This window comes from Rhea pennata, chromosome 6, assembly GCF_028389875.1.
Source record: "Rhea pennata isolate bPtePen1 chromosome 6, bPtePen1.pri, whole genome shotgun sequence".
NCBI lineage: Eukaryota > Metazoa > Chordata > Aves > Rheiformes > Rheidae > Rhea > Rhea pennata.
In genome coordinates this window covers 7665728-7684532 of record NC_084668.1, presented here as the reverse complement: position 1 = coordinate 7684532, position 18805 = coordinate 7665728, and the positions used below count along the sequence as shown (strand labels likewise).

The following is an 18805-nucleotide window of genomic DNA, read 5'->3' as shown; positions in this document are numbered from 1 at the left end:
CCTTGCAAGAAAAAGAGTAGATGATCTTGGACACAAAATATTGGCAGCAGCTGAGTAGAGCTGTCCTTGATATTTGATTTACTTCAAATGATGGAACACATTTTAATGTTAAGCACATTTTAATGATAAGTATTATAGATGGGTAACTCTTTAGACTGAGGTTTATACTTGGAATACTTGAGATTTCTTCTGTGAAGATTGGTGTAGTTAGGAAGAGTTTCAGGCTTTTTTTTCCAGTATTACTCCATGTTCAGTTTACCTGTTGCCAGTGTTGCATCTGTTTTCTTGAAATCTTCCTCCCATCCGTACCGTTACAAATACTCCCTTTTTCTTTTAAACAATGATATTTTTGTAACGATGAGCTTTAAAGTATTGATCTTTAAACCTCTTGGACTGCAATGACCTCTGTTTTTGTCAGAATTTCACCTGTTCATAGCATCAAATTATCTTAATGAAAATTTAAGTAATAAGAAGGTGGCATGGTGTTGTGGACACTTCAGAGGCTGAAATCCAATTACTGCTTTAAAGACTTAGTGATTGGGAAATAGACTTAAAGGTGTGAATTCTTTTACAATGATCCATATTTTGTAATTCTACATAAAAAGGACCATGCTGAAAAGCAGATCCTGGTTATTCTGAGAAGCAGAAAATTAGAACATTTGTTGTATCTGTAGCAGAACTTGAATTTCTAGGGAAAATCTGGTTGCAAATCTCTATGTAAACCAGCCTTAACTACAGACTTTTTTTATAAAGCTTAACACCATGTAACACTATGTCAAGCATGTGCACTTGCTTTTTTAATACAGTTTTATGTTTTCAGAGTCGAATAGAGGTTTCTAATGCTAATGTTGTTAAAGATGTTTGTAACTTCTATGGCTTTTGGTACAGAAATTAGTGAAGCCAGCTTATAGATCCTGCTGTTTGTCATGTAAGAGAATTCTTACAGGGACAGGAGCTACAAACCCCCTCGTGTTTAGTTTACCAAGAATTATTGTGGCAAAAAGCAGTGTGGTAAACAAATTGAATGGCATCCCCCTTCATTACCTTTTGAAGCTGGACTCTTCTATTTAGGTTGTATAAAATGCATTGTTACGTTCTCAAAGTTTCTCATGGAAGATTATGACAGCAAAGGCATGTTCTTGGAAGTAGAGTGCATGATGTCTCTTAAACCTACAATCTGTCTAACCTCTTGTAAGTCATCTCTGACTTGCCTTTGTTTCTGTCTTTCATCACTGGTTCTTTTCTCATCCCCTTTCAAGCTGACTGAATCTTCTGATGAGGTAACCAACTTTGTCCCTCATTTCCCACTCATTTTCCTTAGCTGTATAGAGTCAAACCTTTTGGTAGCTACTGTACAACAGCCTGATTTGGTTTGTACTGTCATCCACATATTAAGCGTAAAAATTTTGTGTTTCTGGACTGTTCATGCACAGACTTTTTAGAACCTTACAGGTGGTGAAAAAAGAGAGAAATCTTAAATAAAAATAAAACAATTAAACATTTCTTCAAGTGGATGTTAACTGCCTGATGCTGGAATACGTGGCCTTACTTTTGTTTTTCTTTTTTTGCTTTCTGTTGCAACCACTGTTTGTTTGTACTGGACAGGTGTAGGTGTATGTTTAAGGGGGGAAAGTAGTGACTGCATAGTGTTAGTGAAGGTTGCAATCCAGAGGCCACCAAAACTACTGTGATACCAATGTTACTAAACTTCCTGGACAGAGATCCAGAGGGGTTTTGACAGGGAGAACGAGGGTAACTGTGTGAAGAAACAGCACAGAAAAATATCGTCTGTTGGTTTCCTGTGCCTGTTCTTGTGGAAACAGCTCAACACTTGTCCCTGGCGGCGCAGGGGGTGAGGAGGCAGCCCCTTGGCTGGGCGCCACGCCAGCCTCCAGAGAGGTGCAGGGGGCAGGCACGAGGGTCATCCTGCATGCTCTGCCACATGGTGGTGGGGTGACCGACTGATGTCTGATAGACTGAAATCCCACTGATTTTCAGTTGTAAACATTGAAAGTGGGACCATGTTAGGATATTGGTACCTGTCCATAATTGGGAAATGTTAGTTGGGCTGACGGAAGAGCGGGCAGGAGCTGGAGTGTGCCAGCCCCCTCCCAGTGCTCAGACGGAGGTACTGCCGCCAAGTCAGTGAGTGTCGATGGAACTTGCACTGTGTTTCATTTGCTCAGTGATGCTAATCTCAGCAGGCCTCTCTTTGGCCATGAAAAAGCACATATCAGAGCAGAATCTTGAGTCTGAGAAGGCAGGTGATGTTTGGTCAAGACTCTAGTTGTGGCACTGTTGATTTTTTCAGAGGAGGCTGGCTTACTTTTGCATCGTCACAAAGAGAAGAGAGTGCCCTGCTTGACACGAGGGGCATTCTGTCTTCTCAAAACCCCTTGCTTCACAGCATCAAAAATATGAAGCTTGTATTTGGCTGAGCTTACCATCTACAGCTGAAGGCTCTTGCATTTGATCGTGCGCAGTTTATTTCTTGACATCCCATTACTGTCTTGCTCTGTGTACACACAAAGCGTTTTGATGTGTTTACCATTTCTATTCTTCCCCCCACCCCCAGCCTGTACAAATTACTTTCTGAATCCCAATGTTAAGAAACAGCTTGTCCTGTAACTGTACCTCTGCTTTTATTTAAGGCTTCTACAGTGACTCCACTTGATGAAGAATCGAGGAGATCAGGTTCATCAGATGAGCGAAGATTCAATACCGGAGCTACTTCAGATTTTCCACCACCCACAGGGCGTGAGGTCATTTTACGCACAACTGTTCCCCGCCCAGCCCCGTACTCCAAACCCTTGCCGCAGCGCATGTACAGTGTGCTTACAAAAGAAGACTTTCGACTTGCAGGTGCCTTTTCAGCAGATACAACCTTCTTCTGATGTAGCTAGCTGTTATCTTGTGTGTCTTCACAAGTAGGAAGCTATTTGTTTTCCTTCAGGGAAGTTAATTTATAGACTGATCCGGTTCGTGGTAAGGAGAAAACACTGTCATTAGTGATGGAGAATATTCCCAGGGATAGCGTTGAATTGGCATCTGAAAAAGATGCCAGCAACAACTTTAACCTGGATGATAAGAACAGCTTCACATGTAGTTTTAATCAGATTTTGGGGGAAATTTAGTAATCCTCTCCCTTTGGACAGAGGGAGAAACTTTTTCTTTTTGCATTAGCTTGTTAAATAACAGACATTAATGAGCTTTATGCAAATACTTCATGGTAAAATTTATGCAGAGATGCTGCTTTAGTTCCTATTCAGACTTCTTTATAAAGAAGTGAGGTTAGTCTACTTAAATTGATGTGCACACATTAAATAATTTATTGCTATCACATGAATATTGAGCTTTTTTGGGTTAATCAAGTTGCAACTGCTTCTTTTTAAAATCTTCATCTTGCTTAAAAGTATACAGTAAATTCCAGTTTATGCTAGATTTCTGATATTGCAGCAGTTGTGCAAAAAAAGCTCTTGTAGGTTGTGGACACTCCTCCCAGACGGTGAAATAAATATATTTTTGGCTGTAACTGATGTGCAAATAGCCTTAAGTAGATCATTAACAATTTTATATCCTTCCCTGCATGCAAGGGCCAAAGCTGTATGTAAATTGTGTGTACAGAAGTGTTTTACTTTAAGCAACTTATTGATATTTATAGAGACCTTTGGAAATGTGTACTATGTCTTTGATCTCTTAATATGATAAAACAATTCTATCACACGCTGTAAACTAACCCTACTGGATATCATGCAACAAGTATGACTTATATGTGCCAATGTTGCTTTACAGTGATCTTAGTACAAAAGCAAAAGATCAGTTACACTGCAAATTGAAGTATAAAAATACACAGTAAAAATAAATCTGAACTTATGATTGGCTGTCAGACTTCTGTTATTGGTAATGGTATTTCGATATCTTTTAAATGTCGTACTTGCATAATTTTTACCTAAGAACAAAATTACTTGCAACTATGACCATATTAAGTATAGTTAAGTTTTATTTCTGTAGGGGCCCAGCATTTCCCTGAAAGGACAGTGGGTAGAATGTTTCTCTCAGATAAATTGTATCAAGTAGAAATACATTTTTCAGGATAGAGAAGGTTTCTTCACAGAAAAATGTTGTCATAGGATTATGTTCTCTAGGTTTTTCATGCATTTCAGCAGAGGCAATTCCTTTATTAGTTTAGGGACCTAAATGGGCTTTGAGCACACCTATTGTTTCACGATATAGCTTCTTTTTAAGAAGTTGTAGTAAGTTAATTAGTGAATGTTTTAACTGAAGCTTAAATATGTAAGGTTTATATAAAAGTAAAACTTATTAAATAAACCACTGAAAAAATTACTTTAGAAAAAGTTTCTAAAGTAATTGAAAGACACAAACAGTCCAAAATAACCATCACCTCTGAAATTTTGTTAAGCAGAACAAGATAGTCATGCTGTGACTACAGCATTTTCACAGAAGTTAGTTACCTTTGATGAACAGTCAATTAATTCTAAATACCCAAGTTTTCTGAAGTCAGGTTCAATGCCAATACTGTCTTTCATAGCTGATTAGAGTATTCCTGAGACTGCTATTCATTTGTTCTGAAGGTATGATAGTTATTTTAGAGGAGACAAATCAATTATGCTATTTTGTCATAACAGAGATTAGGGTGAGTATTTTCTCACTTTAATATCTGAACCAGAAAAGATTAATGTATGTCACCCTTGAACACTATAAAAGCAACAAGTATCAACAGAATTCCTCTAATTCTTACAGGTGCAATATGAAAACAGTAATACATTGAAATTGCATACACTCAGAAATTTAGCTCTATAAGTCACAGCTCTAAAAATATTACCATGATCTACCATGATCAAGTGCTATGCAATCCTCCAAGGTCCTTTCAAATTGGCATAAATGATTTACTTTAAATTCCACTTTTTTCCCTCTTAATTTTTAGTCTATTATGCTGTTATTTTTAATCAGTGCATAGGGAAAATCTGACTTATGATGCAACTGAATATTTTGCTTTTTTTACATCTTCACAAAAAATTTTGTGATATCACAGCCATACTTTTTGGCTAAAGAATGTCTCTTCATCTGACTTCTTTCTTTAGCTTGTTTCGCAGTTCTCTGCAAAAGAGAAAGATGCATCTGTTCAGTAAATATTAAGTTACTAGGCAACAGTATTTGTATTACAGGGAAGGAATCAGTGCTCAGGTTAAACTTCTCCAATCTAATTTTGCAGTAGACAACACACAAAATGCAGGTATGTTTATTAAGGTGATGTTTTCCCAATCCTGACTGATTAAACTGTTGTATTGTAATGGTACCTTCCATCCTTACTTGTGCTTTCCTGAGAGAGGAAACTAATGCCAAGCCTCCCTGACAAGGCAGCATGGAGGAGCTTCTAAGAGTGAGCAAGAAAAACCAAATGAACAAAGTATTTCTAACTAAAGTAGTTTCTACTAGCAGCTTCTCTTCTCATCCATAGTGTCAGGCAATGCCTTTTGCCCATAAAATATACAAGAAGTAGAAACTGTGTTATGTTACTAATGTCAAGTCCTCAACTACCTTTAAGATAGTTTTAGTGTCTCCTGATGGGGAAAACCTGTAATTAGCTACATGTTCCCAGGACTTGACAGGTCAAATGCAGAGTTAAGCTGTCAACAGGCAGCTTTCCAGTCGCAACACCTGAGCAATGGCAAGCCGCAGGTGGGGAGGGGGCGCTGAGGATCAGGAGGATGAGCAATGACTGTACAGGCAGGGGAGGGGACAGCTGAGGAGGGACCTAAGGGGATAGGACAGAGGCAGGTGCTTCCCAGAGGGGTGCATGGGGACGTTCCCTGACACGAAGGAGGTTTTACCCTGAGGGCGCTCAGGTGCTGACTGGTCAGAGACCCTGCAGAGCTTCCATGCGTGGAGATGTTCAACGCTCACCTCTGCACAGAATGACCCCGAGCAACCTGCTCTGAGCTGGGGGGTCCTTTCTGCCCTAGGATTTTCTGTGATTTAAGGTACTAGAGCACACACGTACACAACATTTCCATGGGAGGAGATGATGAATTTCTGACAATACCAACCTCTTTGTGGCAGACTGTGCACAGAGTTTGAAGGTTTTCCAGGGAGCACTGTCCTCCTCCACTATAAACTGGTTTGATATGATCCACTTGCCAAAACTGGCCTTCTGTTGGGTTTGTTATGATTTCATTCAACTGCAGGAGACAAAAGACATGATAGTGGAAGTGTTAAATATCCCTCCTGAACTACATGTTCTATAGCAAGAATGAGAAAATAATTTAGGAAAGTAGCTAGTTATAGTTTTCAATTGAGAGAAGGAAAACAAGCGTTGGCATTTTTTTTTTGTTATTTCCAGTCGACAACAAAGAACTGTAATTCTGGTTGCATATTTTAACCTAGACTGCAGCATACTGAAGCACATTACAGCAGACCAAGATAAGGTGTGTTTTAATGTGTTCCCTTCCTTACTAAGGAAAAGTAAAGGGAAAGGCTCAGTTTGTCTTGACAGACACAAATTTGTCTTTAATCCCATTTTCTTAATCACAGAATGTTAATAACTGATGTTCTTAGATCAAGAGCTGATCTTAAAAACAAATTTACACAAGTAAAAAGAAGTAAAAACATGCCCCATCACAAAAATGAAAGAACTGGACTCAATCTTTGTTATTTAAAAGTTCTTGATTGAGTCAATGAGGACTGTAAGGGACCATTGAGAAACCCTACAAAACAAAGCCCTATAACAGCATCCAAAGAACCCTCAAGGAGTATTGTAATTTAAACACAGGATATCATAGCCCTGTTTATGTAAATGAAACTTACATGAAACCTCCCCCAACCCCAACTAATCTCAGTCTTTTAGATTTACATTTATATTTGCAAAAGCTGCAGGACAGACAAAACTTATTTTAAACCTATGATCATTATAAACAGTGATGATTTTTCTCCTGCAAGTTTAAATGAGTGTCAGCGGAATTTAAACAAACAGTTTAGAACCGGTACTTCTGAATCAGGATTTCAACTCTTAAAATAATATTTCAGTTTCTGAATACAAATACTACTACATAGGAATGTTCTCTCTTCCTGCTCCATTGCCTCCAAGTCAAAGAGCAGCAATGACAACCAGGAAAGAACAGTCAGTTTTTAATGCATTTTGAGGAGACCGTGCTGTGATAACTGACTTTTGTTAAGCTCCTTCTGAACATTCTGCAAAGTGGGAATAACCTGCTTTAATATGTTGGTTAGCTTCTTGTGCAGTTAAGTCATAATTACATCCCTTTTAATTTAATAGGGTGTTCTTCAGTTCTGCCTGTGTATTTTCAAATTGATTACTTCCATTCTTAAATTGTATTTCATAAACATGCACTTCATTGAAGTGCATTTCAAGTAAAATCAATTGCAATATTTACATCCCTAAGTAATCTTCTAACACCTCTCTCAAGGATGATTTTTTTTTTATAAGAAGGTTTTCTTTGGTGCAGTGTGAACCTCTGTTTAAAACACGTAAGAACATCATTTTGGATTTCTCTGGTTGCTAATAGTTTGCACTTGACAAATGAACCAAAGTATCTAGCTACTACAGGAATACACAAATCATCTGTTACTGCTTAAAAGCCAGTATTATTACCTGCCCTAGGGGAAGGTGAGACATCCAAGAACTCTCCAGAAGTTTCTTACGGTGACTCTTTGGTGCATCTCTGATACTGAGATAAAGCTCCTGGGCATTCTGATTGCAAAACTGGCAAACCCCGCGTTCAATTTCAAACACTTTAGTCCTAAGGTAGCTCTGACTAGAGCGAATCGAGAAGTCCTCCTGGCACGCGTGGGAGCAGAATCGCGTGTCCCAAGCAGGGGCCTGGCAGCCTTGGCCAATATGAACTGTTGGCTGCTGACAGCTGAGACAAAGTGGGTTCCCTCTGCTATCCAGGGCCTGCAAATAGCCTTTGGATAGGGAGGAACCTTCACCTTCGGCCTGATTTGAATGAAAAACTGAAGGATCTTTTCCATTTTTCACAAGCAACCTATTCAGAGAAAAGAGTAGAGTTACTAATAAAGCACGAATTCAGTGATTCAATTCAGTAGTTTATATACGATGCATATAGCCATTAGACTTTTTTTTTGATGTAAAAATACCAATTTCAATTGAAAAAATATCCTACCCCATCCAACCTATGCAGGTTGACACTTGCACAGGGCAGTCTATTTGTTTCCACTTCAGCAAAATTTGACAGTAAAGAGGAGAGGTTTTACTTTCGCATATTTTACTGCATTTATACATATGCGCTGAATTATTAGCTAAAATAATGCTCTATTTATATAGAAATGGTGGTTTCTATCAGCTATGCATACAAATAAATGTAAACTGTTTCAGCACCTCTTTTAACAAAAGTAAAAAGGCAAAGAAAACTTCCTGTTCTGTCAAGGCAACTTTCATAGCCATCCATCAGCTTCCTACTCTAAACAAGGTTTCTACATACTTTACCGCAAGCCAAGATACAAACTGGTTGTGTGATAAAATCTTTTTATGGATAGAATTTTCTTATTTTCTCACTCAAATTTTGAAGTAGAATAGAAGAAAATTTGGTATCCCAAGCAGGCCTGAGCTAAAGCTCACATTTCTCTAATAAAAGTGCTTATTTTCATGTTTCATTTTTATCAGACTGAGCTAATTAGTACCTGCAGAAAGCAGATGTAATCTGTTATAAGAATAAAACATAGCCCACTATAGTAAGGTTCTGATCTAAACACTGTACCTCAGCAAAGTAAACAGTCATCAGTAATTATTTTGCTCTCTCTCTCAAAAAAAAGGGAAAAACAGTTTAATCATTGCATTAGATTAATAAACTTACTTTGTAGAATGACATGTTTCTTCAATAGACGCATCTCTATTCTTCAGACAAACCCTACTTTCTTTGGAGATGAGGCGAACACTGCCCCCACTGCTGCTCGCTTTGCTAAGTGAAGCTGCTGCAACATCCTCCTTGGTCACATACCTAAAAATTCAAAATCCTGTCAATACACTTGGTCTTGTACTACAGAAGCAACGGTCTCCCTCAGAATATCCATGCTGTTGTCTACAGCAAGACTGATACTGTATATTCTTCTAAAATACTCCTTGTTTCCCACATATCATACGAATAAATTTTGGCAAAAATGTGTTTCTCTGTAATACTTCCACGTTACATGATATATCTTTTTCCAAAAATGACTTCAGCTCTATTCAGCAAATAGATAAGTTGTTTTACATGCACCATAATTAAAAAGGTGAAAGCAATGTGATATTGCTTGAAATTGAAATCTGAAAGCCATTTTGTTTCATTTAGATGAAGTATGACTGATACTCTATAGTATGGGAAACTTTCAAAAGCTCTGGAAGACTCCTTGCTCAGTTAGTTTATCTTTGAACTCGCGTCTTCATTTTATTGTGAAATCACACAAAACAGTTCTTGAAATCCCTTTATTCTAGTCATTCTTCAAAACACTGCTATTCAGGCAAGTTCATAAAATACTTTCCCTGTATTACACTAGATGCTGATCTCCATATTCCATCTTAGTGGTATATAGTTAGATTTTTCTTGGAAGGAAACAATCAAGTATCAGATTAAGAAACACTACTGCACTTCCTGCTGTATGCCTGAAAAGTTGTGCAGAGCAATGACAACACTGAAGATGCAAATATACATCAGGGAAGAGTGTGCCATTATCAGAGAAAGGAACAGAAGTGGGAAGAAAGATAAATTTAAAGCTTAACAAAGATTAACCACTACCACTTTTCAGTGACACCTAGCAAGGAAAACAATGGTTTTGAGAAATGTCATCTGTAGAGGACAGAAAATTATTTAAAGAAAAAAATGAGTATGAGAAAAAGCTGGAGTAGACCAAAATCTGAATAAAACATTGTGTCATTGATGTCAACTAGTAATTTATTCCTACTTGCAGGCATGGAAAGACAAGACAACATATTACTTTCTTCTGAACTAGAAGTTACATAAAATACATCAAGTTCTTGCAGCAGTTAATAAGAGGAAGAAAATGAAAAGTATACCTTTTTGTGCTGCTAACCACTGTCTGCTTTTTAGACATCTCTTCTGCAGCAAGAATAGGACTGTAAAATATCTGACCACTTTTTCTGACAATTTTCTGTTTCATTGCTGTTAGATGACTCCATTCTTTCACAAACCTCAGTATCTGGTAGAGAATTCAATTGTCAGCAGCATGAAAGGCATTAAACAGAAATATTTAAATACAGTGAAAGGGTGCTATAAATTTGAATATTTAAAATTGGATAGAAAAAGCTGACATGATCAGAGATGGTCTCTTCAAGTCATTTGACATATAAACTTAAAAAGAAAGTGGTAAAGAAAAAACCAAAGCAACTATCTGAAAAACCTAGATGATGCTCCAGCATCATCTATAATTAGTTTTGCTGTAATAGACATGTTGATCCAGAATGTAAAAAATAAAGCACGCTCCCTACTCGGAATAGTTACGCCAGAAAAACTGACAGCATAGAAACTACTGTATTGGAGAAAACTACATTTTCTCCAGAGAAATGTCTCGACTCACAAAGGTTAGAAATGGCCTTTATCAGTCTAAGCCTTAGCATTATAAGAAGGAATTATTGAAAAAGCTTCACATATGTCCTTCTTGTACCAGCAAGGCTTTACTAATGGGAAAAACAAGGAAGAGAGTTTTCTTATGAGAGCCATCTCTGCTGCCCTAAAGCCTTTCAGAAAAAGAAAGATCACTATATGACTTTAACAAGATTTATAAGTGGGTTTATAGTCCACCTTTCTTCTTTCCTCTAACCTGCTGATGCATGTTTAACACTAGATTAACAACTTGGAGTATACACTCTGTAAGGTCAGTGTAAAAGACTTAACCATAGGTAAACTCAAAAGAGCTGTTCTATCCAATTACGTATCACCCTATTTTCCTGAGTAAGTGTTTCAACTTATAAAATCCTCACAGAATCATTGATGTACATGCAGTAATGCTATTATATTCCTTTACAATATTACAGTGTCAGAAAACTCATATACTTAATAAAAACTATAGCAAATTAGCAATTAATGAGAAAGCAGAATACCAAAATAGCTTAGAATTATGCACATTTTTCTGTTGATACTGCCATATTCTGTGGCATTCCACTGAATCATACTGATCTATGACTATCAAGTACAGATATGCTCTGTCATCAAAAGACAACAGTTTGCTCCAGCTGAACTTGCAATTCAACTTCTTTCACAGCAATCTCAAACTGACACATCCGCAGGGTTTTAAGGAAAACTGATGTACTGTTAAACAACGTACTCCAGAAGGGAAATGGAAAGCATAGCATAATACTGAACACCTTTCCTTATTTTACATTCAGAATTTAAAAGAAGGATAACAAAATAAAGAGGCTCAGAGGAACTTCTTTATTTCTGGTACTTAATCTAAGATATCCTCACATTTATGTGGCTGGGAAGCCACATAAAAAATTGAAGTTGCAAACAGATATCAATGGTATGATTAATAAAATTCCTCAATAATTATAACCACGGAAAAGTCTGAAAGTAAGGGGGGGGGGGGGGAAGTTCCTACATAGGAATTTAGAATTAAAAAAAATGACTGCTCATTTGAAGATGTGCATCAAAGAAAAGGGATTTAATCCCATCCTATCTCTAGAGTGGAAAATAAAAGAGAGAAACAATATAACTGAACCAGTGCAGTTAGCTCTGTTTTGGCTCCCTCCCCCACCCCACCTCCATCCCATTCTTCTAATCTTCTCCTTCAAGGACTCAAAACGATCTAAGTCAGCATCAAGCTGTTTTTGAACAAGGAATACTACTTGTGCCAAACTGTAACAGTTTTTCTATGGGAAGAACAAATATATTTCTCAAAATGGACTTGGACTTAATTGTGACTTCAGTTTTGTGCAGGAACATACGTCCTCACAGCTCTACATAGTAGAAACAGCCGCAAAACTAATAAAGGTGCATCTAATATATCAAGTGTATTTCTGAGGTTGTTGCTAGACTCATTAGATTTTACTTTTCTTACACATGCCCAATTTTAGAGGAATATTCCTTATTAAAGCCAACTCCAAATACACCTGCAGTAGTCAAGCTGAGCAAAATTGCTCCTGCATTCAGCCAAAAGTCTGACTTAGAAGGAACCAATAACAGGGGAATTTCTGCATTCTTAACATGTCTGCTCAGCCTAGCAAATAGCTGTGATTTCCCACAGGGCTTCCTCCTCCCCCTCCCAATCTGTGCTAGCCATTATCATTAGCTGCTTCACAAAAGGGATGGTTACATCAGTCAAGTAACTGTCTCATGAATCTGAATTCAAGTCTTGCTGGAGAGCCTACTAAAAGAAGTTTTGTTCCTATATGACAGAATTCTCTTTAAATGGCAAAAATTTAAGAAAACTATTCTAAACAGCTAACATCGCACATCTGATTTAAATTCTGGATTTCCTTACTCCAAGTCCTTGGTTTGACAGTGTTAATGTTTTCTTCAAACACCATTACGGATGTAATTTTTATTACAGAAATAAGAGAAGCTACATGTCTCGGTGTACTTGCACGCTACACTGATTTGAACATTCCATCAAAAGTGTGAGGCCTACCCAGAACTGTAGCTCTGATAAAATCTAGCACATTTTTATTCACAATGTGCCACATTTAATTCATAACCTTTAAAATGCTATTTTGTTGACATACAAATGTTAGTTACTAATCCTGTAAATGAGAAATTAAGTGATGCCTAGTTGATTCCATCTACAAAAATGTTAACAGAAGGTATGATAATTTGCCAAAGTAACAGACTGTGCAGTTAATATTTGCATCAACATTCATAAGATCTGTTTGCATTGATGAAACTGACCAGATCACAAGCTCTGAAACAGAAAGTTTTCTGCATTAAGGAGGAAAAAAAAACAGCACTCCAAATTAAGTATTACATTACTGTCACAATAAAATTTGTTCATACCAACAAACGATTTCGTTTTTGCTGGAAAGATTCTGGTAAATCCTCCCAGTTATCCAGCCGTATGTCCAGTGGAATGAAATTATGATTCAGTGGTTCACCATCCTGGACAAGGAAACAGGTTTGTTTACAGATGCAGAGTAACATAAACTAAAAAATAAAAAATACGTTCTATAAATGGATTATTCTCCCTTCCAACTAAATTTAGGCCCCCAAGGTAAAATGTTTCAGAAACAAGTGATTAGCTACAGATACATGCACAGACGCATGTGTATTTCAGTATTACCTTGGTATAAAGGTGAATTCTATCAGTATTCCTGCTTGCACAGAACATAAGCCCATCGTATACTGGAAATATATTTGATTTATCTATATCTTCTACAAAGAGAAATAAAATTGAAATTAAAAAAAGTTTTCTTTAATCTTTCATGCCTAGGTTAAAACATTTTGGTAGAGATTTACACAATACTTAGGTCAATAAGAACATGATTCTAATATGGATATATTCATGGTGAGTTCTACTTATTACCTGCTATCAAAGACCCTCAGTTTTCCCCTTCATTCAGTCTGTTCAGACATTAAAAGCAGTATCATAATCTAAGAAGCTGTTACACTCCTCAATTTTGTGTAAATGCAAAACCATTTTCTGTTTGAATGCTGTAAATGTTTTTTTCCAAATTTTCAGAAATTGTGGAACAGAATCCAAGAGACTATATATGAATATCATACTAGGTTTCTGCATCTAATTCCAGAACAACATAACATCATAAAATGCACAGCTCAAGCAGCAAGATAAAGATATTTGTTCATTTTACTTTTCCATTTCTCTTGAATTAACTATTGTCTGTTTTGCCCGTGGCTGTCCTAGACACAAGTAAATACACAACAAGCTTCAATAAAATTTTAACCTAAGATTCGGAGTACCTAATTTGATAGCTGTTTATATGCCAATCAAGAACTCCATAGGAGTTACAATGCAGGAGTTGTAATAAAAAGCCATGGGTTAGCCTAAATAATTCCGTCTTTTAAATGTGGACATTTCCTTAAAAAGAATTATTTTTCATGTCAGCAGCATTTAATACCGTTTCATAGATAATATAATATCATCTTCATTTTGTACGAGTCCCACATTCCTTTACCTTCTTCACATTTTTTTCCACTTTCATTCTCAGTTTCAATAGTTTCCAATTCACTGATCTGGTCAGACTGCTGGGTCGCTGTTTCCACAAAATCTCTTCTTCTGTCTTCTTCATGGCACACTGCTTTCTTTTCAGTTCTTTCAGAGTCCTTCGATACATCATCTTCAATCTGGCTAGTAGGAGATTCAGAGTTTCTTTTAACTGCAGCTACAGAAGCAAGAAAACCATTCTGTGAAAAGTCCTCATTTAGGCTTCCTATAAAAACAGGATCAATGTACATACGGAGACAGTATTATGCAATTGAAGTACAAAGAAATCACATTTTATTTTCTAGTACTATTATGGCACAATCCCTTATGAGACGAAACAAATTAGAATAATTTAAGCTAAACTTCAAATCATTCATGTTTTAGCTATGTTGAAATAGAAGCTCCTAACTCCCTATATTACTATTAAAAAAAAAAAAAAGGAAACTATGTGGCATACTATTGTACAAATGCCATTATTTACTGAAGAGAAGCACGCGTAAGTTTGCTCTTCCCTCTTCCTACCATATTTCGGAAATGAAAGCTCAGTGTTAGTGAAATAAATCACTCTGATGCAAGAACTACTCTTGCTTGTGAAGCAAGTGTAAGCTCTTGCTTTCATAATGGTAGGGAAAGCCAACAGTGTTTTCTAGAAGTCATTCCAGTCTTGCTTGATCCATAGGAAATCAATGGTCAGTTCAATTCAGGGCTTGGTAAACATGTGTCACACAGGTAGGAATAAAAGAAGGAAAGCTGCAGAACATGGGTGGCTCTGGAAGTGTTTATCAGAACAGGGTTTACAGAGCTATGTAAAATGACTGACTTTGTCTGCTCAAATGCTCCCACTTTCTGGAGCAAGTGCAACATTAGACAATGCAATTTTTTTCAGTATCTTTGGCAACGTTGTGGATGGAAGAACCACTGAGAAGAGAGGTTGGAGTTCAGCAACTTCCTTCTCCTTTGCTGACACTCAACATTATTAGTAATAACTTCTGCAGATCAGTTTTATCATTCAAGTATTAGATGAAAAAGCAGTATCACAAGCAATAAGTAATAGCAAATAAGCATCTGTTGCATATAATTTTAATATTAGGAGAATAAACATACGGAATGATGTTCCATTTATGCAATTTCATGCACTAAGCTTTATGTCAAAATATCCGCAATAAATATTGTGGTCAGCAGTTATGTTTTATATGCAGCTGTTGTATAGTATAAGCACACTAAGTAATTTCCAAGCATTGTTTTGCTTTTCTACTTGTGAAATTCAAAAGTTGTCATTGAGATAATATCATAAGGGACCTACAGAAGCACACAGAGGCTTTAAAAAAACCTCCCAAACTAAAAACAAAAAAACAAAAACAAAAAAAAAAACACAACACACCAGACAACCTTACATCTCCTTTTCCTATTTAAATGACAAATATAGAAATGAATTTATAAAAACAGGTTTTAAGTTTCCAGATAGCTTAAAAGACATCTATTCTGATCTGTTGGAGAAATGTTATATTTTCAAGATAATGACTTTCATGACAAATATATGATACTAGAGCTAATAAACATCTATACCACATCATCAACTACAGAAAAAAAAATGTATAATTTAAATGGATTCAGAATAAACATTAAATATTCTTGCTCATAGAATTTATATCTTTTTAATATTCACCTGTACTTTCCATTTGTACCAAATTAGTGTATGTAAAAAAACCTCAGAGAAAGTTAAATTAAGAATTTATGAAAACAGATCACTTAAAAGGTATCTGCTCACATCAAGGTACCATTTTTCATAATTTGGGTGGATTTGTCATTTTTTTGGTGAACATTTAAAAAACTATAGTCTCCGAAACAAATCATAATGGAAGTGAACATGCACGCTTTTCTGTGCGGCGTAGGTTGCTTACCATTGCTGCTCTGAGGGCAATTGCACATTTCACAGTAAGGGAGTAATTCATTATTGCTGTAAGTGCAAACAACACAGTGCCAAACTTTATCTGAAGCCATGCTTTTGCTTGAAGTATTTAAACCGTGAGGAAGGACTTGATTGTTTTTTTCTGTAAACAATGTGGGTATTTTTCCAGCCAAAGAATTTTTCTTTTTCTTACTGAAGCTGACTGGAGTAGATTCACTTATGCTTCTTGATTTTTTAGCTTCAGGTTCACAGGTATTTTTATGACAAATTGAATCCATATCATTTATTCCTGCAGAATCCAGGTTTTCATGGTTCTTCTCTCCATCCTCTTTTGTGACTTCAAGTGAATCTGAAGTAAGATTTAATGGTTCATTACAAGAAAATAATTTGCGTTTCTTCTCAGTGGAGGGTTTTGGGGAAAAGAAGGAACGTATGTCATGCTGTCTTTCTTTTTCAAACTGGGAAAGAGGAAAAAAATGTAAATTATATTTATAATCATGGCACCAGAATCTGTTAACAATCATAGTATTTTTTCTCCATTAATAGTAATCTCTTACTTTGCCGTAATCTATATATTTTTGTTAAAAGACAGAAACAGAAGATAACTTCTTTTAACTAATGTAAAAAGCAACTCAACCTTGCTCTTCTCTTCTAGAAAATATTCTCAATATTCATCAAAATTCGGAAACAGCACTATCAGACAACAAATACACAGAACTGGCATGCTATGTGCCTTTTCTGATGATGCCTCTAACAAGAAAAGGCTTTAAACATGTTTTAGAACTAATACATTGAATTTAATTAACTATTAATAAAGCTATAATTTAAACAAAAATTATTCAGTCTTGTCTGACTCTGAGGATGGGTCAGTCACCTAAAACTTAACATAAGGACCAATCCATAGTCTGTAGATGACATTTAGGCCCAGCAAATCACTTTTTCCAGCTTCACTTACATTTTTGAAATTGAAATGGCATTAATTTTTCACTCCTTTAGTGTTTTTCTGTTAGTAAAGTTTGCAGTACACACAAAGCATAAGTGAACAATTTTTTTTTTTTTTTTTTTTTTTAAGTGAAAGAACACTGAAAAGGCTTTGAGTCTTACATGTGTAAATAAAAGTTCATTTCTGCAGTCTTCCAGACTTTCATTTGGGGTCCAGATTTCAGCAAAACTCAAAAAATCCCATTTCTCTTTATCACCTTCTTCAGCCTGCATTTTCTCTTTCTTGCCATTCAAGGTGCTACCTGTAACTTTGGCCTGAAGAAAGAAGACTTGCATAGAGTTTACAATGAATGAATACAATGAATGTGTTAGAACAAATTTAGTTATATAAATTTACTCATTTTGCTTCTCTTGCAAATTCAGTTTAACATCTGTAAAGTGAAAAGTTCAATATTAATTCCAAATCATCATCATTTTGGTATTTGACATTTCTAGGTGCATCAGTCTGTCTAACACTAGGACAGCACTCTAGAAAAGAAAAATGTTATCTTAAACATAGTGAGTTCTTGATTATTTGGTTCTGTTCCACCACACATACCTTTCGGTTCAGCATGGCCCACATAAGAGGATCCAGTGTTCCTTTTGCAATAAGGAAGTGAATGTTTACAGAGCTGCATTGTCCAATACGATGTGCTCTGTCTTCTGCTTGCTTAATATGGCCTGGGTCCCAATATAATTCAGCAAACACAACATGAGTAGCAGCAGTAAAAGTTAAACCCTAAACAAAATTAGTAAATAGATTTACTTTAGAAAAAAAGATTCTACACACAAACAATTGAATATCAGGAAAAAAAGCCACATGCCATCTGTACAAAACATTTTTATATGAGAGGGACCATCTGGACAAGAGATGCTACACTGATAACTATCTTGAGCCTCAGGTAGACGTAAGATTCGAAAAATGTTGACTTACTGGGCTAACACTGCACATCGCTTTTCATTGTGGAAGTAACATCCGTTTCTTATTAATCTGGTACTTTTAGAGCAACAGAGTTTTCACCAATTATTCAAGTATGAGATGTTGCTGTTTATCTCGATTTTGCTTAAGTAATTTCATGGAGGCTCAAAATAGTTTACACTGTTAGTGCAAAAAATAAATAAATGAATTTGCAAAAGATACATCATATGAATTGCCCTCAATACATATCTTCAGTCACCAAGTGACTTTAACACTTACACTCTAAGTTTCTTATTTCACATATTTTCTTTTTTAACCTACCTGACCAGCTGCCTGAATACTCAAAATAGCAACCCGGGTGTCAGGATCCTTCTGAAACTGATTAACAAGATGTATTCTTTCTGCAGAAGGAACACTTCCATCTATTCGTATGTAGCGAGCCTATAATGTATCATGACAGGGACAAAAATATGGATATTTCTGTCTATTTCTGGACACAGTCACTTATCCCTCCTAATTCCACCCCCCAATACAGAAACATTTGTTCTGTTCTTATTATGGAGATAGAAGTAAATCAAATACCCTTTGGGTTACACCTAGAGAAGTGTAGATAGAGCATTCCTGCTTTACAAAAGGGGAACATAGAAAGAACATGGGCTCTTAAACTCTGCAAAAGAATGTGTAATTCCACTGACAAGAATTAAAATAAGATTCTTTAATTTCAAGCACTTGGAAGTGGAACCAAGAAAGGAAACAGAAGTACATTGGTGGGAAACAACTACAGCATCTATTCAATTATAATGTATCATAATAGATGTGAATGTTTACTTTATCTCTGAAATATAAAACAG

At 36.2% G+C, this 18805-nt stretch overlaps 2 protein-coding genes across 2 annotated transcripts in view; one reads left to right on the top strand and one right to left on the bottom strand.

Moving 5' to 3' along the window:
• The window catches only part of RAB3GAP1 (RAB3 GTPase activating protein catalytic subunit 1), a 28821-nt gene extending 24940 nt beyond the window's left edge, over window positions 1-3881 (top strand). The window contains exon 24 of the mRNA XM_062578284.1: window positions 2652-3881. Coding sequence (XP_062434268.1) covers window positions 2652-2894 — 243 coding nt within the window. The 3' untranslated portion in view covers window positions 2895-3881. The remainder of the gene's footprint in view (window positions 1-2651) is intronic.
• A 101-nt stretch (window positions 3882-3982) lies between these two features.
• ZRANB3 (zinc finger RANBP2-type containing 3) overlaps window positions 3983-18805 on the bottom strand; it is a 30694-nt gene continuing 15871 nt past the window's right edge. Inside the window, exons 8-19 of the mRNA XM_062578283.1 lie at window positions 18276-18395; window positions 17595-17774; window positions 17159-17311; window positions 16047-16512; window positions 14117-14323; window positions 13264-13355; window positions 12981-13082; window positions 10049-10191; window positions 8853-8996; window positions 7631-8024; window positions 6069-6200; window positions 3983-5118 (exon numbers count right to left, since the gene is read on the bottom strand). Coding sequence (XP_062434267.1) covers window positions 5020-5118; window positions 6069-6200; window positions 7631-8024; window positions 8853-8996; window positions 10049-10191; window positions 12981-13082; window positions 13264-13355; window positions 14117-14323; window positions 16047-16512; window positions 17159-17311; window positions 17595-17774; window positions 18276-18395 — 2232 coding nt within the window. The 3' untranslated portion in view covers window positions 3983-5019. The remainder of the gene's footprint in view (window positions 5119-6068; window positions 6201-7630; window positions 8025-8852; window positions 8997-10048; window positions 10192-12980; window positions 13083-13263; window positions 13356-14116; window positions 14324-16046; window positions 16513-17158; window positions 17312-17594; window positions 17775-18275; window positions 18396-18805) is intronic.